Source organism: Brienomyrus brachyistius, unplaced genomic scaffold, assembly GCF_023856365.1.
Source record: "Brienomyrus brachyistius isolate T26 unplaced genomic scaffold, BBRACH_0.4 scaffold56, whole genome shotgun sequence".
NCBI classification, from domain to species: Eukaryota; Metazoa; Chordata; class Actinopteri; order Osteoglossiformes; family Mormyridae; genus Brienomyrus; species Brienomyrus brachyistius.
Window position 1 is genome coordinate 596,250 of NW_026042331.1, and position 25,219 is coordinate 621,468.

Below are 25,219 nucleotides of genomic sequence, written 5' to 3' on the forward strand. Positions count from 1 at the left end.
CAAAATTGAAAACAACGCAAAAAATATGGTGTGATTAACATTTTTAAAAAGTAAACGGTTTTAAATGATAATGTACACGTGACCGAGGCCACTGCCCATTTCCAATGATGTCACCTAGAGTTGAAAGGTACTGAGCGTGCGTACTGAGGAGCTTACCGTCTGCGGCAGGCACTGTATCCTAGCAAGGTAAGTAGGTATTTCTTTTTTTATTGTCGTGTTTTCTGCAGTTAGGTTGAGAATAATGTGAATTCATTGGGGCGTTTGATAAAATATTTTTTAACTGGTTTCGATACTCACTAACATTCATTGTTATCCGAAGGTTCTAGTTGATTGCCAGACGGTTGGTCGCTGGTCTCTTAGTACACGTAAGCGTTAGCCGGGTTTGAAATATTTTCGTTGAACAATATCAGGCATTCTCTACATTGTTCGCTTATTTTTCATTTTGTTGTCAATTCTACGTATTGTGGTGTTTAATTGTTTTAATTGTTTTCTAAAATCAAGATTACCGCTTCATTGTAGCTAGTAATTGAAGCTCACTTTCTTTTTGCGGACACGTAAGCGTTGGCTTTTGATGGGAAGTTGCATCTCACAACTTGAAGTTTTCACCTTCATTTTTAGACTATAACTGTAAATGTACCGCGATAGCCGCTTGTTTGGTCGTATTCATTATCACTGTAATCCTCACGTTTCCCCCAAATCAGTGCATCTATAATTTTAAAATTAAATGCCTGGCAAGAGCTGGAGCAGTCCCATACCATGAAGAATTCCTTATTGCATTTTAAGTGAATATGATGATCCCTTATAAGCTTCCTGATTGATAGTGTGCTTTTTTTTTTTTTTTTTTTTTTTTTAAAAATGCTGCTTTTTCTCCTGCCATCCAGATGGGGACACTAAGTGCATTTGTTCTGTTGGTTGCACTGGGGTTGGTGACAGGAGAGGAGGGGGCTCGGCTCTTGGCTTCCAAGTCTCTACTGAACCGATATGCAGTAGAGGGCCGGGACCTAACATTGCAGTACAACATCTACAATGTCGGCACCAGGTCTGCTGATTAGAGCCTCTTTTTTCACAGTTGACCTTACCCACATCATTCTGTACTCCATCAAGATCTTGTAGTGTTCAGTGCAGCATAGAGCCTTGCTAAAACTAATGCTAATACTGATATGCTCTGCTGATACATTGATGATTACCTGTCTTTACGTATCAGATAAATTGACTTGTCATGGAGCAGAGGTGTACCTACAGTAGAGATGAAACAGTATGGAAACTTAGTTACCTTTATAGTGACCAATATGATCATGTTTGCCATAAAACCCAAACTCAACATCAGCTGTTTTGTTGCTCTTCTTACAGTGCTGCCCTAGAGGTGGAGCTGTCTGACGATTCCTTTCCACCGGAGGACTTTGGCATTGTGTCTGGAATGCTAAATGTCAAATGGGACCGGATTGCACCGTATCCTTAATCTGTGCATTTGAAGTGGGGAGTATGTGCTGTCACTTTAAGCAGCCTTTGAAAATGGTCTCATTGTGCTTGTTGTAGAAACACTTAGTTTGTTGAGAATTGAGGAGGTAATGATGCACCTCATGCAACTAAATTGATGCCCACGGTGAGATAATGTGAAATATTGGGACACATGCTTAATCGTATTATTGTAACTGACATTAGTTTGCATCTGGACACTAGATACTAAAATCCCCACTTATAAGACAGCCCACATTAGTGATAAATGTTACGACCTGGCTCGGGCCGTAACATAAACGAGACAAACCCAAACAACTGAAATCTGTTAAGTTTTATTGTAAATGGGGGAGGGGGGAGAGGAAAAGATGTGGGAGCTGGATGTGCACGTGGGTGTAGCTCAGCATGGGGGAAAAATAAGCGAGGAGAGAGAGAAACAGCCACACTTATCCCCTACTTCACCTGTTGGCAGGTGAAAAGAATTCCCTTCATAATGTGGCAAATACTGACACCTCCCCACCCACAACCACGGCGCTGCCACTGCTGGGCTGATGGGGGCACAGAGGGATGTAACACCTCCTTCCTGAAAAGTAGTGGTTCTCAAACTCGGTCCTCAGGCCCCACTGCCCTGCTTGTTTCTCAGCTATCCCTGCCCTACATACTGCTGATTACCTGGATCAGGTGAGTTCAGTCAATCGGAAGCTGAAAGACAGCCAGAACTTGTGTGTGGGGCAGAGATAGCAGGAAAACAAGCAGGACAGTGGGGCCCGAGGACCAGCTTTGAGAACCACTGCCTAAAAGAGACTGACTCAGTCTCAAACAACAAAGGGAGGAGAAAAAAAACTTGAAGCCTGAAGTCATCCCATTACCAGTCCATCCGCTCCCTGGATCCTGGGCCCCTAGGTAAACGAAGGGATAGAGGGAGAGGAAGGAAAATGGTTTCACTTGGCTCTGGATAAGGCATCAGCCTTCGAATTCCTTGGAATTCCTGACTTGTCATTTTCTCATACTTTGCTTCTGCTCCTTAATGCCCCCCCCTCAGAGCCAGCAATGTATCCCATACAGTGGTATTGCGCCCCCTCAAGGCTGGGTACTTCAACTTCACTTCTGCTTCTGTCAGCTACGTGGCCCAGGAAGGGGGGCAAGTTGTGGTAAGGGACCAACTTATTCAGATCTGCCAAAAAGAGCAATATTTCAAGGTGTGTCGTCACTTTGAATAGTGTTGTGTGCTTGTAGCCTTGTTCTCTGACTGTCTTCACCCTTGTCACAGGTTGGGTATACAAGTGCCCCTGGACAGGGTGGTATTTTGGCCCAGAGGGAATTTGACAGGCGCTTCTCTCCTCATTATGTAAGTTGCATTTCCTTTTAAAGGAACAAAACTAAGGGTAGTGCAATTGTTTAGATGGGAAATGAACAGTCTAGGGCATCTGAACATTTAGGGCATGTTTTTGAGCAAACTAAATCACACATCCTATGGCCTGACAATAGTCAATGCTGAACTGATTTTGACTGGAACACTCAGCCAGTGCTTCTGTCTTTTTGGCTTTGGGATCTTTCAGTATTCTGTACTGGCCTTGTAACAGGTGTTTCATTGGCTAAATGGCAACTTTATATGCTTATTCTCTACTTGCATCCTTTTTCCCCTCAGCTGGACTGGGCTGCTTTTGGTGTCATGACCTTGCCATCCATTGGCATCCCCCTTCTCCTCTGGTACTCCAGCAAGAGGAAATATGACTCTCCCAAGACCAAGAGGAACTAAATGGCTGTAGGGTGGGGAATGATGTTGGTAGAAGGGTTTAAATTGGGCTTATGGGTAGTTTTGGGAGGTACAAGAAAGGAAGCAACTATGGAGGCACAGGAGTAAAATACCCATATTGGGGTTTAAAAGATGAGGGGGGGCGCACTGGAGAAAGCGAGTCATCCTGAAGTAAGACTGCTGGGTGCTTTGGCTCACTACCTCTTGATACATTATGTCTTAATCTGGAATGAATTGTGTTCTGAAATCATATAGGGCTGTGTGTCGATTTTGGTAAATGGTCAATGTGCCCCAGTGACTTGTCAGCTTTTGGGAATAAAGGAGTTTTTACAAATTGGCTTGTGTGGTTGCTTAAAGTAACATCTCATTTTAGGCAGTAGCATTGCTGCAAAATGATTTTTTTTCTCAATGTTTCCGGTACTACGGTCGTAGCATTGCTACTATCAAGCTTTTTTTTTATAGCAAAGCTCTCTGTTCAGTCAAGTAGCGGGGCTGCTCTGACAAGCGTTACATTGCTACCTTTTCAGTCGCCTAATGGGAGTGAGGTTCAGTCAGTGAGGTTGGATGTCCCCCCCTCCCTCCCCTCCAAGTTTCATTTTCCATCTACTTTGCCAATATCTCTACTAATTTACTCCAGACATGGAGTCTAATGCTGGTTACTTCATTGTAGTCATCCATGCAGTTGAACTTGCCAGCAGGCAAACTGAATTTCCAGCCCTGCTTATGTTAAATTGCATTGCTTATTCCAATGCCAGCTAGCTATTTTAGGATGTGTAATCTGACATTTGCCAATCAGGCCATCATTTGACAATTGTCACCACCCTAGTTAGCTACCAAGCTGGCTACACTGCCTGCTGCTTACTATTCTCTATACTGACATGCTTCCATTCCATTTACCAGATCATGGTTTACTTTTAAAGTTAACGTACACACTCATAAGCACCTATCGAGGTATAAATCGATGTGCTGTAAAGAAGAACCAGGATTGCCAACACTCACTCATCTGGCATGACACTCATGCTTTCTGACTGAAATGAATCTTACAGCAAATCTGTTATGAACTTAATTAGCTATATCAAGTGTTGGTAGTTGGCAAACCCTACAGACTTTACAAAGTAATAAAACTCTTACATCTAAATGCGTGTGTAGACTTGTCTCAAATTGAAAATCTCAGGCTAGCCTGCTGACCAAAGTTTGCTGCTCTGAAGTATTGGATATCAAACTAATACAAAGGTAAGAAATTCCAGTATATATTGTCTATATGACTTCTGTATGGGATGCAGATAATTCATTTGTTTGGTGTATTTACAATAGAATCTTCCTATTTTTGGAATTCCATGTGACTTGTGAGAAAGTGAAAATAATTTGAAAATGGGTTTAGTAGACCTGCTGGTGCTTTTTGAAATGAAAAATCAGACTAGAGGGGCAGTTCACCCCAAAACTAAAAGAAGATAGTACTAAAGCCCCTATAAAACATATGTCCGTCTAGGTGGTTTTGTCTAGTTTTTGCATTTCTTCTGTGGTAATTAAAGCGCCAGAAAAATAAATTTGAAAAATTGAGCAGCTATCATTACCCAGTTACTCAAGATAATCCACTGACTTTATAGTGGATAGTTTTATGTAGGAGCTATTTTTCTACCTAATTCTACACACCAACTGTATCGCTAAAGATATCGCGAGGGTGCTCGACCTCGTATCTTTTGCGCTATTGGACTAGGACTGTGTGGTGTGGAGGATTTTTTGTGACAATATAAAATATATGAATGCTATTTAAATGGTCTTTTAACATTTTTAATTAAGTGATTTTTTATAAATCTCATTTACATTAAATAAATTAATTTAGTTTAAACGAGGGGGCGGCATGGTGGTGCAGTGGTTAGCACTGTCGCCTCACACCTCTGGGATCGAGTCTCCGCCTGGGTCACATGTGTGCGGAGTTTGCATGTTCTCCCCGTGTCGTCGTGGGGTTTCCTCCGGGTAACTCCGGTTTCCCCCCACAGTCCAAAAACATGCTGAGGCTAATTGGAGTTGCTGAATTGCCCGTAGGTGTGCGTGTGTGAGTGTGCCCTGCGATGGGCTGGCCCCCCATCCTGGGTTGTTCCCTGCCTCGTGCCCATTGATTCCGGGATAGGCTCCGGACTCCCCGCGACCCAATAGGATAAGCGGTTTGGAAAATGGATGGATAGTTTAAACGATTATTCAAAATACATTTAAATGATACAAGCATCCATTAAAATAATCTGAAGTCGTCTATCAAATTCAGTGGGCCTCTTATAAATCAACCCTAACATATGATTGGTTTCGTTGAAAATTAAGTTACAGCACCTCCGCGGATTGTATCAGCCGCAGATATGGGGATATGGGGGACTACTGCAGTAAAGCTTAGAGGACTGTAGTAAAACTTTTATCGTTATGCCAGGAGCTACGTAGTTATCCTAAAGTTGGGAAAATTTAAGACTTTTGAAAGTTACGTTGTATGTATAATACACTTTCCTGTCTTAATTCTCACGCTTACCCTGGAGTCAAATTGACCACAAAAGCACATGTCAGGTGTCATAGTAACATAACTCTTACACACTTCTACAATAAAGTTAGAATAGATACAATGACTTAGTGTTTATCTGTAATGCCTGTAATCCATAATACGATTTATATAATAATAATTATATAATATAACAATTTATTGTTTTTATTTGGATTTGTAAATATTTATTATTAATTTACAGCCTGTATTCAGGCATGTGTGTGTGCGCGCGCGCTCCGGTGTAATGTATTTCTTTAGACGTAAGATCTAGTTAAAAGTAAATCTCCGTTCCTCTCATGATTCAGGTTAATCAGCGTCATGTCCAGTGAAGTATGTGGAAGTAACACGTAAAGTCGGAGTGACACAGAAACATGCCTACATTACCTTATATGGGAACATTTGCTTTTCATCGACTTCCAGGTTTAACGTTCAGTCTGTAAGTGGTTGCTGTGTCACGTTGCTATGTGGTTACTATTATTTGCTGATATGTAACTGAAAGGAATGTAACTTAGAACAAATGACATACCAGGCAAATTCTACAGGAAACGGGCGGAGTTTATTTTAAAGGTGCGCACTTAACTCCTTGTCGCTGCGCCTGAAAGAGTAGTTCGCAGGTGGCACTTGTACATACTAGGAAAACGATTTTTTTTTATACGACGGATTAATTTTAAATTACCTCCCACACTCGTATTTTCAAAGGTGAGTTCTTTCGTTATTTCCATCCAGTCTAGTTGTTTCATACTTTTATTTTAAAATATGATTAACTAGTATCCATTAAGCAACTTCAAAAGGAAAAATTATGTTCAGTTTTCTGTTCTATGGTGGTTGCAGTTAATTATATATTTGTAATTTATGTAAATGTGAACCAGGCAGTTTACTATGTTTTAACTCAGAGGTTCCGACAGGGAAGAAAAAAATCGATAGAAAGCCATTTCAAAATGCGACATCGTCACATTATTTGCGACATCGTATATGTATTATTTTACAATACTAGTTTTGGGACATCCGTGCTTGGTTCACTGTCCATTTATCGTCAAATTTATAAACTGCAAAAATATTAGTGAAATTAAAGAAGCAAAACTAGTTAATAAATTATATACTCAAGAAGAATCTGTGAAAATATGAAATGGTCATTTACCCAGATTTAGCGCATGCTTTGGATGATGGGTACGGCTTACATACTCAATAAAGCGATAAAATAGTTTCAGTATCTGCAGGTGATTATTAGTCTACATACTACAGCTTCTCTTCATTTTTACTGCCATTGGAATGTTGGTGGACCTAGGAAAAACCTGTTTAGGAACGTATAGTTAAGCAGTCTATGATATACAGCCGTGGAAAAAAGAGACTGCACTATATTTTCAAACAAATCTGTATTTTTAAATCCTGGTTTTATCTTGGTTCTGCTGACAGAAGGCTAAATGGCTGGTTGCTTTCAGGTTCAAACTTTCTAAGATAGCAGTACACAATAATAAGTTGAAGCAGGGGACTTTGGGGATAACCAGAAACCAGCCAGGTAAAGGGTGGAAATAAGGAAATTTGTAAATTACTATTTAATACAGGTTTGAGAGCTTTGTATAGGGCAGGGGTGGGCAATGTTATCCGCAAAGCGACGGTGTGTATGCGGGTTTTCGCTACAACTCTCTAATTAGATTACTAATTAGCGGACTGATTGGCTAAGGTGTCCTCACACCTGGCTTTGAACATATGACCTAAAGGTTACCCCAAGAACATGCATACACACCGGCTCTTTGCGGATAGGATTGGTATAGGGACACAGGATATGGGAGATGGAAGTTGTATCCTCCAATATTTATTTTTTCTTCATTTGTCCCTCCCTAATAAATAGACATTTGAATTAAAATTATTAAGTTGTACGATCAACATCAAACACTCTTCTATGCTCTTGGCTTTCATTTTTAAGCACTTGTCAAATTGCGACCATTGCTGTGCTACTTCTGGTACATAGGGCCCAAATAGGATAAATGCCCACATATTAAAAGAAATTTACTATTCCATTTAACATAAATATATACATTTTGGACTTATGGAGGAAACTGGTGTATTTGAGAAAATATACATGCAAACTCTATACATGGATTGCCATAGCTGAATTCAAATTCAAAACCTTGGAGACAGTATTTGCTGTGCTAACACACCACCAAAAAGTTCTAGCTCTTCGTTCTAATCCCCAGGGTTTTTAATCCTGGCCCTATTCAGTGTAAGTGAAGTTTACATGTTTTCCCAATTTTGTGATGGGTTTCCTCTAGGTACTCTGGGCTTCTCCCTAAGTCAGCAATGTGTCTAAATTGCTCATACATTGTGTGTTCCTCCATATGCCGCCCAGGGTGTTCCCCTTCCCTGTGTCATATATTTTCCGGGATGGGTTCCAGGCTCTTTTATAACTTTTGGATGATTGGAAGATCTATGGATTATTACTTCTAAAAACCCTGTGTTCAGGTGATCAGTGAAGGGGAATTTAGAGCAGATTATTATGCACTTTAAGGGATCATACATTTGTTACTCTGTGTGTTCACCGGAAATAGGTGAACCGAGTATGCTGGGTACAGAGCAAGCTGAAATAAGGACTTCTGAAGCTGTTGTCTTACAGATCTGTTGTAGCTTGGAAGAGGATTGTTTCTGAGAGCAAGGGTAGCCTCAGTGCTGGAGCATTTTCCCATTTTTCCCTTTGAGGTCTTAGATATGATTTATTGAATCATTATTTAACAGCTTTTCTTTAGCCTGTTTCTTAATCATACCATCATTTTGTATGTGCAGTAAAATATCCTGTTATATAAGCTGTCAACTTATATTACTCAATAACCAAAATGTTGCTTTATGTAGAATTTTGTATAATGTAGTGATTTTAATGTAATTGCTCAGATTCTGGTGCTGATTTTCAGGCATGGAAGCACACTGGTGTAGCATGGGAGGACAGTGAATGATCATAAAGTAAGGAGGACACTAAGAACAAAAGATCAGCATGTCGGTCTTCAGACTGGAGAATGTGGAAGATTTCTATGAAATTGGTAAAGTGATTGGCAGGTGAGCAAATGATCATAGCATCCATTGCAATTTCTCATTGTTACTGTTCAGTCACTGCTTCATTGATCATCTCTTTATTGCACTCTGTTTTTGTGTTGTGACAGTGGAAACTTTGGGCAGGTTCGGGATGTGCGAGACCGGTCCTCTGGGACTCACTGGGCGGGAAAATTTCTGAAGGTGAAAAATGACAGTGGCCCAGGGCTGGACAGGAGGAGGGTGGAAGAGGAAGTGGGAATTCTACAGGCCCTGCAGCATGAGAATATCATGGCCTTGTGGGATGTGTTTGAGGGAGCAGGAGAGCTGGTGCTCATCATGGAGCTGTGAGTAAAGCATGAGCTTAGGGGAAGTGGAAGGGACATGGAATCCCATTGTAGCTGCCTGGACCTATGCTGAGTTTTAATGAATGTCCTCAGCTTCTGTACACATGCTGGAGTAGGCCCTCATTATGTGTTACAGATTAATTGAACACTTCTAGCTTGCTATTTAAACAATTCCTGTAGTTTGTGGTATTGTCATCATGGAGTAGGCACAGACTGAAAACTAATTGTAATAACTGGGCAAAAATAAATTACCTGTCAGTGTGGTTCAGCTTGTAGGAATGATACAAGAAGCAGTTTTGTGCCAACCTGTTACAGGAATCAGTTGCACCTTGTCAATAAATAATTTGTTAAAGGTACAAGTTTTATTTTTAACTTGCTGAAGCTTGCAGCAAATCAACCATTTAACCATGAGTGTTAATCTTTGGCTGGTCTTATTTAGACTGTGTAGAAGCTTTGTAAAAGACCAAGTGAAAACATGCAGGAAGTCAGTCTGAATGACATGCTGCTACAGCATCCATCTGAAATTGAGGAACAATTCACCTTATACACAGTGAAGACCGTTTTCTTATCCTCATCTGCTCTGCTCTTCCTCTCTGCAGAATTACTGGGGGAGAGCTATTTGACTTTATAGCTGAGAAGGAGCATCTTTTGGAAAGTGAGGCCATCGTATTCATCAAGCAAATCCTACAGGGAGTCAAGTACATGCACAGCAAGCAGATCGTGCACTTTGATCTCAAGGTAGTACTTCAGCTCAGATATATTGTTCACTCTAGTCTAAAATTAATTTATAGTTACTGTCATCATGCTCATTCTACACATTCTGCACTCTGATTTATGTGACATGGCACTTTCACTTAAAGTTCATTCAACAATGTTATATATGCAGTCTCCCTTCAGTTACATTCTACACTATAATCTATGCAACATGACACTGTCATCTTAGTTACATGCTATGCTATAATCTATGCAACATGACACCGTCATCTCAGTTACATGGTAATCTACGTGACATGGCACTGTCCACTCAGTTACATTCTACACTGTAATCTATGTGACATGACACTGTCCCCTCAGTTACATTCAGCAACGTTGTTCATTCCTTGGCATTCTTTCCTGTCTTTTCACTCAAGTGCCCTGTAGTCACCAAGCCCTAGGGAGTGGAGCTTTGCGTCAAAGTACTACCTTGTGCCTGACGCACTGTATACACTGACTTTATTCAGGCATTGTGTTTGTGTTTGCTGTCAGCAGGGTTGAGCTTATTCCATTGGAAATGTTGATTTCCCTGGTTATTCATTCCACTAAAGTAACACATCAAACACCTAACAGAACAGACTCAAAAACTAATTCCCAGAAGTTTGATTCACTAGTGGCTTAAATTAATTGACACAACCAAAAAAGATTCACAGTGTATGCTGTATTTTCAAATTGTATATAATTTATCACCCATTTTGGTTTTATGCATATTCAGCCTGAAAACATCATGTTATCAGACAAAAAGGTACCTTTCCCCCAAATCAAGATAATCGATTTTGGGCTTGCTCAGTACCTTACACCAGGAGTGGGGTACAGGAGCAGTTGTGGTACACCTCAGTACATTGGTAAGTATTACTGACTCTGCATGGTGCATTAGTGTCAGCTATTGACCTCTCTGAGTGTATTACATTCTGGATTCTGAGCCCTTGCTGTTCTGGTGAATAGTAGTATTGACTATTTTTATTGAGTATTGAGTATTTCTAAATGTCCTTAATAATTAATAAAGTATCTATCTATCTGTCTGTCTGTCTATTCGTCTCTGTTTGTCTGTCTGTCTGTCTGTCTGTCTATCTATCTATCTATCTATCATATATATTAGGGGTTTATATTAGCAGCTATGTTTTGGAACAATTTTAAATTTGGAAAACTGACAGTGTTTCAGTGGTCATGTTGAGGCAGGAAGGAAACGTGTACAAAGTCGTAATACAATGTACTGCTGTATTCTCATAATTGCCTACATTATTAGGAGATTAGGGCTTCAGCTGTTTTCTGGGTTCATTCTACATGAAATGAAGGCTTGCGTCTGGTAGGACATTGGACAGTGGTGGTTCTAGCTTGCATGGCGCCCTGGGTGAACACCCCCTTCAGGTCCCCCCAACCCCCAGCAACAATAATAGTGTGCCCAAAAACTAGAAAAAAAATGCAACAATATGTCAATGAAACTATATACAGTATTATGAATAAATTGTGGTTTATTTGGTAGCATTTTGTAGTTTGACTGATTTTACTAATTATATTAGTACTGTACAGAGTTAAAGGTGTGCTACTTGATAGATTTCCCGGCTCCTGATTTGGTCAGCCCACCCCCCAACATCTCGTACTTCTCAGTGGTAGCCTGTCTAGCTCACAAACTAGAATCAGGGCACCCACTCTGACAAGGTTAATTGACCTACACAGTGGGTCATCATTGTATCATCATTGATGTGATGTGCAAAGGAGTGATAGGAAACTGATGTGCAAATGTCACCATTCTGATTGATTGTCTTTTCTTGTGTGGGCACCCCATGCCACCCCATTGCCCATACCTAAATCCACCAGTGAGTCCCCAAACTTTTCATTCCATGACCACATAACAACAATGCCAGAGAATCGAGACTCCTGCTATGTTTGTATTAGTGGTCACCAACCTTTATTATAGTATGAGCTACCAAGTTCCATATATTCTGCCGATCGAGGAGCCCTTTGTAGATTCATTGTGATCGACCAGTTGCAGTTTCAGTTAAAATGGGATTTTTTTTTCACGTATGAAATATCATCCCGCAACCCCAGACTCTGGGAATCCCTGGGCTGGGAAAACTACCCATAGAATTATTACATTTTTACCTCAAAACATTAAAATATCATTAATCATATTCATTGGGTACTCCCAGTCACAGGACACTCTTCTCAGCATGTGTTCATTTGCTTCATTTATCACTATAAGCTCAGCCATGTTGCAGTTAAGATACAGTCTTTTTCCTGACTTTGGTCTTTTGTGCTGCTGTTAAGAGATTCCTTGAGTACAAGACCAGGATAAGTGGAAATAACTTAAATGCTTAAGTGACATTTTAAGAAAATCTTAAGGAGAAGACTTAAGGGTGTTTTGTGCAACGGAGTTTATTTTAAGGAAACCTTAACTCGGACTAGAAAATCTTAACTTAGGGTGTTTTGTGCAGTCAGCTCCTGACATTTACTTATTATATGTGAACTCATCTACAGGTTCTATAAAGTCTGCCTTTAGATGCTATTTTGTTCACCTGCATTATTCCTTTGGCCTCCACACATCTTGTCTCTCTTCCTTCAGCACCAGAGGTGATTCGCTATGAGCCCTTGAGTTCAGCAACAGACATGTGGTAAGTTGCTATGTCTCCCTGTCCATAAAACTCTTGCTGCAGAAATGTCCTATTGTCCAAATTTGTCATATGTGTTTATCTTGCTGAGGCTGCACATTCCTTCTCCAGCATTTACTTAGTGGGATATTGTATAATGACATCAAGATTGAAATTCACATAAGACACCTAAATAGACATTGAAAAATATCAACTCCCAGTGATGTGTAGGTTTGTTGAATTAGGTGTGTGTGTGTGTGTGTGTATATATTGCAAACCATATATATATATGTATATGTATCTGTATGTATGTATATATATTTATATATATATGTATATGTATATGTGTGTTTATATATATATATATATATAAACCTGATACTTTGCTTGGGTTATTGACCCCATAGAAGGTGTAGTGGCCGTTTATCAAACTGCTGCAGGTGTTTTGTTCAGTCAAGCCCAGATCTTGAATAAAGGTTTTTAAATTTTGCAAGTCGTTTATGGACACAAGCACACAGACTGTGGGTTCTGAATCATGTCATTGTGTTCACATCAGTGATAAACTTCCATGTTAATTTTATGAGAATTTATTATTTATATCATCAACAAAATACAGTTGCAGTTCATATAACAATAAAGTAGCCTACTTGCATTATAATTTCAGATAAGCAGAAATGGTTTGGATTTGGTAGATAATAGCTTGTAAGCCACATTTGTTGTATTTGGAAAGTAAATGTCTTTCAAGGTCATTTCTGCCGCTGGAAATTTCCTCTTTGCATATGCAAACCTTTGGTTTAGAGCTTTTCGGGTTAAATATATAGAGGATACAACAGGCTTTCTATCACAGAAAGCCACAAATAATCATATTGTAAGTGGGCACCGTAATAGGGCTACCCTTTGTTGTCTGTATTTAAACGCCAGGAGTATTAGGAATAAAATTCATGATTTAGAGGCTTTTATCTCATCGGACTCTTATGATATTATAGGAATAACTGAAACGTGGTTGAGTGAAAAGGATGGACAAGAATATAATATGGATGGTTCCACGTTGTTCCGTAAGGATCGTATAGGAAAAAAGGGAGGTGGTGTTGCAGTATATGTAAAGGAAAACTTGCAGGCAAGGGAACTTACTGATATAAATAAAACTACGGAAGCAATATGGGTAAAATTAGATACTAAAAACTCAAATAGCCTAATTGTCGGTGTTTGTTACAGAACACCTAATATAGCTGTTGAGGAAAGCAGATTGTTATACAGTGATATTAGGACTATGAGCAATAAAAATGATGTGGTAGTTATGGGTGATTTTAATCTACCAGGAATGCAGTGGGACATTGTCACTGGCTCTTCAGAAAATGAACTGGAGATGGTGGAATTAGTACAGGATTGTTTTTTTTACTCAGTTTGTTAACACCCCTACCAGGGGAGATGCCATTCTTGATCTTGTTCTCTCTAATAACCAGGACAGGATTGGTGAATTAGACGTTTTAGAACCACTTGACAGTAGCGATCATAACATGGTCAAATTTGAGGTTAAGTTTAGTGTTCGAAGAGCTAAGTCCAAATCAAAAATATATAATGTTAGGAAGGCTGACTTTAAGTGTATGAGACTAAAACTAGAAACTGTGAACTGGATGGAGTTAAATAACAAAACTGTTGAAGAGGCCTGCGAATTTTTTTAAAAGCACATTATTGCAAGTGCAAGAGGACTTCATACCTGTTTCCAGCAAGAATAAATCTAGGAAATTGCAACCTAGGTGGTTTACTAGGGAAATAAAGTATAAAGTAAGGAGGAAAAGGGCTTTGTTCCAGCAATGGAAAATAACTGATGATGACAGAATTAAGCAGAAATATCTAAGTCTACAGGCTGAGTTAAAAAATGATATTAGACGAGCTAAAAGAAATGTCGAAAGGATGGTTGCATTGGAAGCTAAGGATGACGTTAAAAGTTTCTTCCAGTATTTTAACTCTAAAAGAGCTCTAAAACCTGAAATTACTAATCTGCAGGATAGTAAGGGTCTTATAATAGTAAACGACATTGATATAGTAAATGAGTTCAATGATAGTTTTGCACGGGTATTCACTGTTGAGGACCTTAGTAATTTACCAGTTATTACCTATCCAGCATCGTCTATAGCTAATATATATATATAACTGAAGCAGATGTTTTGCAAAGCCTAGCTAAGCTCAAAATAAATAAATCACAGGGCCCTGATGGCATCTTACCTATAGTGTTAAAAGAGATGAGGGATATTATTTGCCGACCCTTAACTTTACTGTTTCAAAAATCCTTATCTGAAGGTGTGGTACCTTCTGATTGGAAGCACGCCTTCATAACGCCCATTTTCAAAAAAGGGGATAGAAGTAATTTGTCTAACTATAGGCCAATCAGTCTAACTTGTATAACTGGTAAAGTTATGGAGGCTATAATCAAAGAGAAAATGGTAGATTACCTGGTAGTTTTTTGAGGAAGCTACTCAGGAAGTTGATGATAAGAAGGCCTATGATGTCATCTACTTAGATTTCCAAAAGGCTTTTGATGTTGTCACCCACAGGAGGCTCCTACTTAAACTCAAAGCGACAGGTATTTTAGGTACCGTAGCGACCTGGATTGATAACTGGTTAACAGATAGGAAACAGCGAGTAGTTATAAGAGGCACAATGTCACAGTGGGCCTGCGTTCATAGTGGGGTACCGCAGGGTTCGATTTTAGGACCACTATTGTTCCTAATTTACATAAATGATATGGATACCAATATATACAGTAAACTGGTGAAATTTGCAGATGACACCAAGGTGGGTGGTGTAGCAGATACTGAATTAGCGGCTCAGCAGCTACAGCGGGATCTTGATTTAATTAGTGACTGGGCCGATACCTGGCAGATGAAATTTAACGTCGATAAATGTAAGGTACTCCATCTAGGGAGCAGAAATATAAAGTACAGGTATTTCATGGGTGTCACTGAAATAAAGGTAGCTGATCATGAGAAAGACCTTGGTGTGTATGTTGATGCTTCCATGTCCCATTCTCGCCAGTGTGGGGAAGCAATAAAAAAGGCCAATAGGATGTTGGGGTATATCTCCAGGTGTGTGGAGTTTAAGTCCAGGGAGGTAATGCTAAGATTATACAATTCCTTGGTGAGACCTCACCTAGAATATTGTGTGCAGGTTTGGTCACCATATCTTAAAAAGGACATTGTGGCCTTAGAAAAGGTGCAGCGTAGGGCCACAGAAATGATTCCTGGTCTTAGAGGAATGTCATACGAGGAACGGTTACTTGAGCTAAATCTGTTCAGTCTCACGCAAAGGAGACTGAGGGGGGACATGATCCAAGTATATAAGATTCTAACAGGTTTGTATGCTGTTCAACCAAATAGTTACTTCAGCATTAGTTTAAATACACGAACTCGTGGCCATAGGTGGAAATTAGCGGGAGAACATTTCAAGCTGGATTTAAGGAAGCACTTCTTTACACAGCGTGTAGTCAGAGTATGGAATAGCCTTCCTGATAATGTAGTGCAAGCTGAATCCTTGGGTTCCTTTAAATCAGAGCTAGATAAGATTTTAACGACTCTGAGCTATTAGTTTAGTTCTCCCCAAGCGAGCTTGATGGGCCGAATGGCCTCCTCTCGTTTTTATAGTTCTTATGTTCTTATGTTCTTATTTAAAGAGTTAAAAGAAGGGAATATTGCAGAATCATAGTTGGGGAAAAGATGAAGAACTCACTTTTAGGCTATATGGTGACTTTCTGAAGGGCTAAGCTGTTTCTCACAAGCTCTTGTTGGCTCCTACAGTTTTTTTCATTGATAACCGTTACCAAAGTTTGTAGAAATAACCCAATCCAGATATTGTCTGTGTGGTACATTACAGCTTTTTACTAATCAAGAGCAAAGCAGTTACAATGTATTTTTGCATAATTTGTGTTGGCCCTTTTTAAGATTATAATTATATATGCAATAAAGACTTATCTCCTTTTGTTTAGCTTCTACTTTGTTTTAATCTAATCTATAACCCTGTGAATGTTGTTAGTATGTTGTGTGCATTACAGTTTATCGCAGTTTAACACATTGCAATTTCTGAGGTAGAAAAATGCTAGGAAAATGATGAATAATTTTTTCAGTGCACTGCATAGGATTGAACTGAAACTATTTATCTGTTTACAGGAGTATTGGTGTTATAACCTACATACTGTGAGTATGGAAAAAAAGGTCTTTGAACTTTTTTTTAAAAACAAAACTTACAAATATGTTACAAATTTAGAGTCTGCTTCAAAAATTTAGTTTTATAAGAACCATAATAATGTAGGTTATGCTAATGGAAAGGCTGTTCTGTGAATTCTTTGCAATTTGACAATGGGACTTGGGTCATTTGGCAACCTTGTACTCCACAGTGGTTGGAGAATTGGTTATTTCTTCTTCAATCATGTAACCTGCTACAAAATGGGTTTTAATGTCTATGTATTTCACTTCACTGTCACGGCATTTCCTCTTCGACAGGCTGAGTGGTATGTCCCCCTTCCAAGGAGATACAGATGAGGAGACATTAAAGAACATTGTAACAATGAACTATGAAATTGAGGACAGATATTTTCCAGACACCAGTGAAAATGCTAAGGAATTTATCAAGAATCTGCTGGTGAATGATCAGAGGTAATTACATTTTTTTCCTGAGTCATCATGGATGATGGAGTAGTTTGTGGAGCAGTCTCACAACTTGGTTCTAGGCTTTATCCCATCTAATTATGCATATTGGTTCCTAATTATATACTCAGAATACAAATTCATTTGTGTTAATTAGTACCTGGCGGCTCACTGGGTACTACTGTTGCCTCGGACCGGGGAGTTTGAATCCTATCCCCACTTCTATGTGTCATGAACTGTGGTGCACGGGGCAGGGAAACAGGAGCAAGAGCCCACAGGTCGGGGTAAACAGGAGATTTATTTGAGGCAAGACAAGTAGGAAAAAAAGAGTGCTCTACATTAGACCGTTACGACGTTAATGACTGGACTACCAAACACACACATACACGGACTTAAATACGCAACAACAGTAATTGACAAGACGAGGAACCGCTGGGAACACAGGAATTCCACAGGAGGTAGAGAGGGGGGCGTGGCACACAGGAGGATCAAACGAGCGCTAAATGACATTGTGTGCATGGAGTTTTCATGTCTGTGATGTGCACTGTAGGATTCCCTCACAGTCCAAGTACATGCAGTTAGGTAAACTAGTGTCTCTAAATTGCCCATTTTGTTTTGTGTGTGTATGTGTGTGTGCGTGTGTGTTGCACAGATCACTTTTGGGGAGGAAAATGTGTGGCAAAACCTGAAATTTCCTTACTTTTTGGCACATTTTTCGTGTTGCTATTTGGAAGACCTCAATTTCACAAAAATCTGTGAATGCAATCAAAAATGTCAAAAGGTTTGGGCTGGGTAGGGGTTAAGGGTGGCATAATTGGGCTTAGGGTTTTTCCCATACAAATGAACGAAGGTCCCCATTTAGATGGGTACACCAACATGTGTGAGAGTGTGTGTGTCCTGTAACAGACTGGAATCTTGCCCAAGCTGTTCTGCTGTCTTCTGCCCTGTATTTCCTGGGATAGACTTCTGGTAGTAGAGAAACTGAGTGTGTATGCATATGCAAGATGTTTGTATGCATATCTGTCTTGTTGTAAAGAAAAACTTGCCAAACACCAAGGTAAATTTCTATTAATGTTACAAGGAAACTAATTTTTAGTGTGTGTTTGTACAGTGGGAGGATGACTACTGAAGAGTGTCTTCAACACCCCTGGATCAAGGTGAGCATGGGTGGCTGTAGGGAAGGAGAAGCTAGAGGAGGAATTCAGTGGTTAATGAAATCAATACCATACCCATTTCTGCTCTTCTTACACTTTTCATCTGTCACTCCATAGCCTCTCTCAAGGGCACAGCAAAAAATAAGAAAACGTTCTTCCATCAACATGAAGAACTTCAAGAAATTCAATGCCAAGAGGAAGTGGAAGGTGAGGATAGCCATCAGCACATATGACCATTTAAAAAATGAATGAAAAAGAGGCTGCTTTTTATTTTATACTTGCTTCATTAACTTAACTGCAAGGATGAAGCCCAGTGATTAGGTAAAATTGTGCCATCTAGTGACATTTTGTATAATGCAGTGTGACACATACAATGCTGTGGAAAAGTCTTCGGCCATAGGTGGCCAATTTTATCCATCAGTGTATATGCAGGTTTTTGGAATTACCTTTAGGTCAGCTGTTCACACCCAGGTGTGAGGACTCTTCAGCCAATCAGTCCTCCAATTAGTTATCTAATTGTGGAGTTGCAGCAAAAACCAACACACATACTGTAACAGCCCTTTCTGGATAAGATTGACACCCCTGTCTTAGGCAGTCACAGGAAATGTTTAAAGCTGTTTATCTGAGTAATAAGGGAATATGTGCTCGGAACAAAAAACACAATTTAACACTACATATGAACATATGAAAATTAGAAGTGGCACAACAGAAACTCACAAGTATATCCTTTGTTCTCTAAAAAGTTACTGATATCTAGTTGAATGGCTAGAAGAAGATGGCTTCAGAGGCACCCCAGCTATTACATGTATTCATTAACTTTAATTAGTTTAAATAGTCAATGAAGCATTAATTATCCATATGAGGTGGGGTAGTGATTGAGTCAAAAAATACATGCATGTATTGGGCAGTTACTGTAAATATTGAGGTGACTATAGAAGAAGTCTGTCAAAGCTGACACACTTTGACAGACATAATGTCATAGTTTTGTATGAGCACGTCATTTTCTTTGTCTGCTTAAGACTTTTTAATGTCACATATATAAATTTCTAGTGTTTCTTTCAGATACTATTCATATACGACTGCTTATTCATACATCTTCCTGTCTTTTCATTTGTTTTCTGCCTGTACAGCTGTCCTATAACATGGTGTTGATATGTTACCGCCTAAACCAGCTACATTCTTTACGCCAGAAGGCAGCTCAGGGATACTGGGAGCAGGTGAGAATTTGTTATGGAGGAGATGGTAGTATGAGCTCTAAATTATTTGTGCAGAATCATTCCTAAAATACATCTCATCTGAAATACTTTGTCTTCTCAGGATCCCTCTCAGTAAGTGGTTGGAACAGAATAACATGAAAGAATAAATGAAGAATAAGTGTTAGCTTTTTCTTGGAGTATAATGGAATTGAAGCAATTATCAGTGATGTCCGTAATTTTAATCCAGTCCGAATCTGCCATGCCTGTAATTATTACAAGCCTCCAGAGTAAAAATTCAGGAGCGACTCCAGTGGAGGTTCGTTAATGTAGGACGCTGGGGCGCTGCCCCCCTCCAAATATCTATCGTAGAAAGTCTACAATATGTACAACATAAATGAATTAGATAATGTGAAATAATTATAAAATATAATTAGTTTACTTGTACATTGCACCTCATAGTCTGTCAGCATTCATTAAGGAAGAATTGATTCCAATCCTTAGTTAATTTCTGTTTGATACTTCCTGGGTGCAGGGTGCTGGCCAAATTAGAGTCTATGTAAATCCTTCACTTTTTGACAAGCAGGTGACCTGCGACTGCTCTGTAATTGCTGTACCCCTGTCACCCCCACTTTTATTGGCAGCGAATTTGAATTTTCACTTGTGCTCCTTACTTAGCTAGCTGACCATTACTGTCAGGAATTGGCAACTTCAAGGACGACAGAAATCAAAGAAAATTTGGTTATTTCCTTACAAAAACACCCTGTCACACCCTGGAAGAAAAAAGGATAAAGCAGTCAGCAAGTAATCGAGTGCTGAGTACACTCATTTGTAAGCTACTGTATGCTTGAGATGAAAAAGTTCTCTTTTTATTGTGGTTTATTAGTATGTTAAGTGGGTAGGTCTACCAAAAGTGAAAATTCTGTTGTAATTGTATTCTATTTGAGTTAACTCTGATGTTAACATGAACAGATGGTATTCGTTTTATCTCTACTATCTCTAGAAATTTTGGGAAATTACATGCATTTCTTATCCCATCTGAATCAGCCAGTCAATTCACAGACTATATACTGAACCTCAGGTAAAACTAATCCCTTCCAAAAGGGCTTAGGAGTCCATGTGAGAACCAGGGTTCGAAGGTGATTCAGTGTACTGTTCTGGCCACAAGTTCATTGGTTCTCTTTAAGACCTTGATGTTCGATATGTGGACTGACATTCACTCAAGGTTACACCCTACCTTAATGTCCTGTGCTTCTCAGAATAGGCCTTTGAGGAACTGGATTATTTGTCGTTAAAAGAGCCCTATTATGCTTTTCTTTGTTCATATTTTATTTTGGGGGGCCTGCTAGAATAGATTTACATGTCTCAATGTTCCAAAACACATTATGTTTCTCATACTGTACATCTCTATGCACTCTGTCTAAATCTCTGTCTGAAATGCCCTGTTGGAGCTGTAACTCCTACCCTCAATGAGCCTAACTGTGCTCAGATTGGTCTGCTTGCCCTATACATTCCGCCCCTGTCTGAAAAACTTGCTGTACAGGCTGTGGGTTGTATGAAGGTGTGCCAAGCTTGCAGGTAGGTGACCAATAAAGATTTTATTATGAGGTGACCTAACATGTCATGGAAGTAAGGGCTGGAATTCCACTGAGGTGTTTCAGGCAGATTATAGAACAGTTACTCCCTTTGGTGTGTACTTTGGACCTTAAGACTAAGAGTGTTTACTTGCACATACAACAATATAACAAACTAAAGGAAGGGGAAAATCGAGAAAAGCATAATAGGACCCTTTAAAGATGGATGGATGGATGGATGGATGTGAGCTAGATGACAGACAGTCTTCCCTGAGCCTCAGCTTTGTTTCCGCCCTCCCAGAAAGCAGACAGTGACCAGGAGGAGGCACTGGCCAAGCCAGTTTCCCTGAATCTCCAAAGATGCAACAGCAGATAATCATGGGGACTGAGAGATTGCGAGAAGACTGCTGTCCTCCTTGGATGGGTGTGGCATGTACCAAAATGAAGTGACTGTACTTTGTGTTTAAGTAGCAGGAAACCAGCTTTTCTGGTGTTTCATATCAGCCACATTCTCTGCACAGTTTACAGAATGTATTAGACTAGTTTACTCCCAAATGTCTTCAGCGTGATCAGTGATATGTGGCTAATGAGTTATTGGCAATTTCAGGATGTATGGCATTGTGAGAGGTTGGATAAACGTGAGTATTGTAGTTTAGCATGCCTTATGTAATATACATTATGACATAATTGTTGTAACATAATTGTTAGTATTGTGACACATTAAGAATGCCATAATCTATTTTAATAATTCTGTTCTTTCTGCCCTTTATTTATTTAAAATAAAATGTGTGCAAATGTATGTGAATGCAGTACTTAAAGTGTCTCTATATTAACCTGAATTGCGAACGTTTTGCCCAGGGGCCCACACAACCCATAATCCGTCCCTGTGTGCAGTGTATCCAGAGATGCACGTGCATAGCTGCACGGACACAAATTTGGAGTGCAGCGGGCGTTTATCTGCAGAGGTGCACAGTGACATCAAACGCGTCATAAACGTTCGAGCTGACACATCCGCTAGTACGCGTTTGGGAAGTATGAACCAGCCTTCAGATAACACCCTCTCCACACATTTAACTAGGCTGGTATTAAGCACAACAGGTGGACCATTTCACCGAACCGGTGCCTTTTCTGTCCCTGGTGTATATATATGCATGAAAATTTTTACGTTATTATCAAGCAAAGTATCATTCACAATGTCCTCATTGCAAATCTAACATACATAATGTAAAACATTAATGAAAACTACATAGATTATGTCACCTATTCCTGCTTACTAATGCTATACTTCACCATAAAATATAATAATAATTGATACTTTATTAATCCTTGTGGGAAAATTGTCCTTACACCTGCCTCTACTTGCTCTTTGTAGAGTAAGGACTGCCACCCATCGCAGCACTCAGGGAGTTGGGGGTTAAGGGCCTTGCTCAATGTCAACAGACATATTGAAGCCGAGTTTGAACTGGTGATCTGCTGATTACAGACACAAAGGCTTAGCCCACACGCTGGCCCTTATTTTTTTTATCATTATTATTAAATAATTGTATTAAATTTATTATTTATTTAATAATTAAAAACCTTCAAAAATCTTACTCTTTTTGCATTGTCATGTGACAGAATTTCCCCTTTATTCTTTAAGTATGTTTTCCTTATGGTAAATCAATAATATGCTAGTTAAAATACACATTTTAGTCATGTACCCAATTTTTCACTGTTACCGTTAACTGTTAGAGAGTTAATAGGGTCAGGCCTGTTGGGGATCAGGGTTGGTGTAGTGTTGAGGTGTCGCCCGCTGCATGGCAGCACTTGGTCCCAGTTTGACACAATCCATCTGGGTAGGCCCCAGGAAGGTCTTGTCTCTCTGGCAAGATGACCATCTTCCTTTGCTGTCAGGGGAGCTTCAAAAACTCTGCATTTTGTGGTCTCAGTCAGGTATCTCCACCCTGGGTGACATTTTTGATAACTCGGGTCTCAAATCGTTCCAGTCTCTTAAGGTCACGTTTAATCTTCCCTCTTCTTCATATTTTTTCTACCTCCAGCTGAGTTCCATGCTTAGGGCATGTAATATCTCCTTTTCCTCACCTCTTTCGCTTCACCCGCTGTGCAGATTTGCTCTGTCCTTTTCTCCTGTTTCTAAGCCCGTGTCCAGTCTCTATTCCCTCCTCCGCAAATTCTCTCATAAACCTCTCCCCATAATTTCTGTCTGGCAGGGGGAGCTCTCTCCCACCCCCATCTTATCTTGGAGCGTTATTTTTCATAATATTAAAAACTCCATCTCATGGGCTTAGAGCCTGACCCCTTATGTCATCTTTGTCCCCTCCAGGTCCCTGGTACCTTTCTCCATATGTTCTGGGACTGTCCTCCAGTGGCTGCTCTTTGGGATTATGTGGCCAGATCTCTCTCTTCAGTTCTTTCCTCTCCCATCCCCCTGTCTCCCGTGGTCCTTCTTCTCCTGGACTTCTCTTCTCTCTCTCTCTCTCTCGCTTCCAGCAGAGGCTTCTGATGTCTGCCTCCTTAGTGGCCAAGTTGTTATTAGCCTCTCGTTGGAAGTCTCCTGATCGTGCCATTCCCTCTGTCTGGAAGTCCACCTTTCTTGATCTGCTTCTGCTGGAACTCTCTGCAGCCTGGATTAACAACTCGTCTGGTTCTACAATCCAGAGCTGGGTCCATGACGTGCAGCTGGTCAAGGATTAGTTGCAGGTCATGTCCTGAGGCCATATTCCTTGTTTTTTGTTTTGATTTTTACTTTCCTAATTCTGACATTTTTCAGTGATATAAGTGTGTTATTTCTTTTATCCTCAGTTTTTAGCTGTGCTCTCCATGGCTGAGTGTGCCGGTGACCTTTGTTGGTCTTCTGTTTCTTTAAATTGAGCTGTTGTCTCAGGGTGTATTGGGGGTGGGGGTGGAGTATGTTCTGTTTTGTTCCATTTTGTTCTTTGTTAAAAAAAAATCTCTAATAAAAATTTGGTCACAAAAAAAAAAAACTCCATTTTGGTGGCAGCTCTCTTTGAGGTACGGAGCCTGGACAGTGGCCAGATCTCTGAAGGTGGGTACACCTGCTTTTGGTCTGGTTGCACTGATGGCTCCCATACTCAGGGAGTAGCTGCTGCTATGGTGGATCTGCCCCTCCCGATGGTTCTGATGTCAATCCTTTCAATGAGTGTATTATGAGACCCAAGTGAAGGCACTCCTTGGGTGTTTTGTCTGTTGTCTCAGTGTATGCTCCGACTACATTGAGTGATGTCTCATTGAGGGAGACATTTTACTCACAACTTTGCTCGGTGGTTGATGGGTGCCCACAAGGTGACACTCTTCTCGTCATGGCTTACTTCAGTGTGACCACTAGCACTGACAAGGCTGCCAATGAGTCCATCCCCATGGGTCTGGTGACCAGGTTGAGAGTAGCTCCATGTTCTTTGACTTTGTGAAAGGTTAGGGGTTGCATGTCGCTGGATCCTGGTTCCAAGCCCCTGAGCTGCATCATTGGACTTGGTACTCCAGTGCTGGTGGTGTGGCGAAGGAGATCGATCATATCCTCGTGAGCAGACACTGTAGGCTCCTGCAGAACTGCAGGGTTTACAGAAGTGCCTAATGCCTCAGTGTTCTTCCCAGTTGATTTTGGAGTTTGCCAGGGGTGTGTTCTTGCTCCTACTGTGTTTGATGCTTGCATGGACTGGGTGTTGGACAGGATCATGGGGTCCAGCGGTTGTGGGGCATCTGTTGGTGAAGAATGATTTACTGATCTTGACCTTTCCAACAATGATGTGTGTCAGGGTCAGCATCTGTCCAACCCTGCCCTCCGTGTCCCCTTCCCATTTGGCCAGCAGGTGTCGCTGGCCATCATGTCCTCCTCCCTGTTTCTTACCCTTCAGCCCCAGTGTGTCTACTCCCTAGTGTGTTTTCCCTGTTCTCCAGACTGCCACAAAGCACAGTGGGCTGATTGTGTAGTTCAGATTCTGTTCCCTTGTGTTCTGGGCTCAAGCCTTGCTTGTAACCAACAATTTTTTTTTTTTTACAAATAGCTATGTAGTGTGGTTAAACATTACATCAATGAAAAATACTACAGGTTGTCATTTACTTACAACTAATGCAACTTATGACCGTTCTGAGACCACAAATACGTGGCCACTACTGCACTGCATCTGGCAGTGCGAGTGTCGCCCAGGGTGAGTATACGACAGTTTCCAGCCCAACTGCCGGCACTGAGAGCTTCCCCG

General features: G+C 40.3%; 2 protein-coding genes across 2 annotated transcripts; both read left to right on the forward strand.

Annotated features, from left to right (window-relative positions):
• Positions 1-58: 58 nt before the first annotated feature.
• Positions 59-3,545, forward strand: LOC125724485 (translocon-associated protein subunit beta). Its single transcript, XM_049001211.1, has 6 exons — positions 59-186; positions 882-1,039; positions 1,351-1,449; positions 2,498-2,606; positions 2,726-2,803; positions 3,104-3,545. The coding sequence occupies exons 2-6, from the start codon at positions 882-884 to the stop codon at positions 3,212-3,214; spliced, it is 555 nt and encodes a 184-aa protein (XP_048857168.1). The 5' UTR covers positions 59-186; the 3' UTR covers positions 3,215-3,545.
• Positions 3,546-5,979: 2,434 nt separating this feature from the next.
• LOC125724475 (death-associated protein kinase 2-like) lies at positions 5,980-21,801 on the forward strand. The gene is made up of 12 exons (XM_049001197.1): positions 5,980-6,434; positions 8,639-8,780; positions 8,885-9,100; positions 9,700-9,838; positions 10,569-10,698; positions 12,417-12,465; positions 16,605-16,631; positions 16,938-17,090; positions 18,193-18,238; positions 18,353-18,442; positions 19,366-19,452; positions 21,304-21,801. The coding sequence occupies exons 2-12, from the start codon at positions 8,719-8,721 to the stop codon at positions 21,376-21,378; spliced, it is 1,074 nt and encodes a 357-aa protein (XP_048857154.1). The 5' UTR covers positions 5,980-6,434; positions 8,639-8,718; the 3' UTR covers positions 21,379-21,801.
• Positions 21,802-25,219: the final 3,418 nt, after the last annotated feature.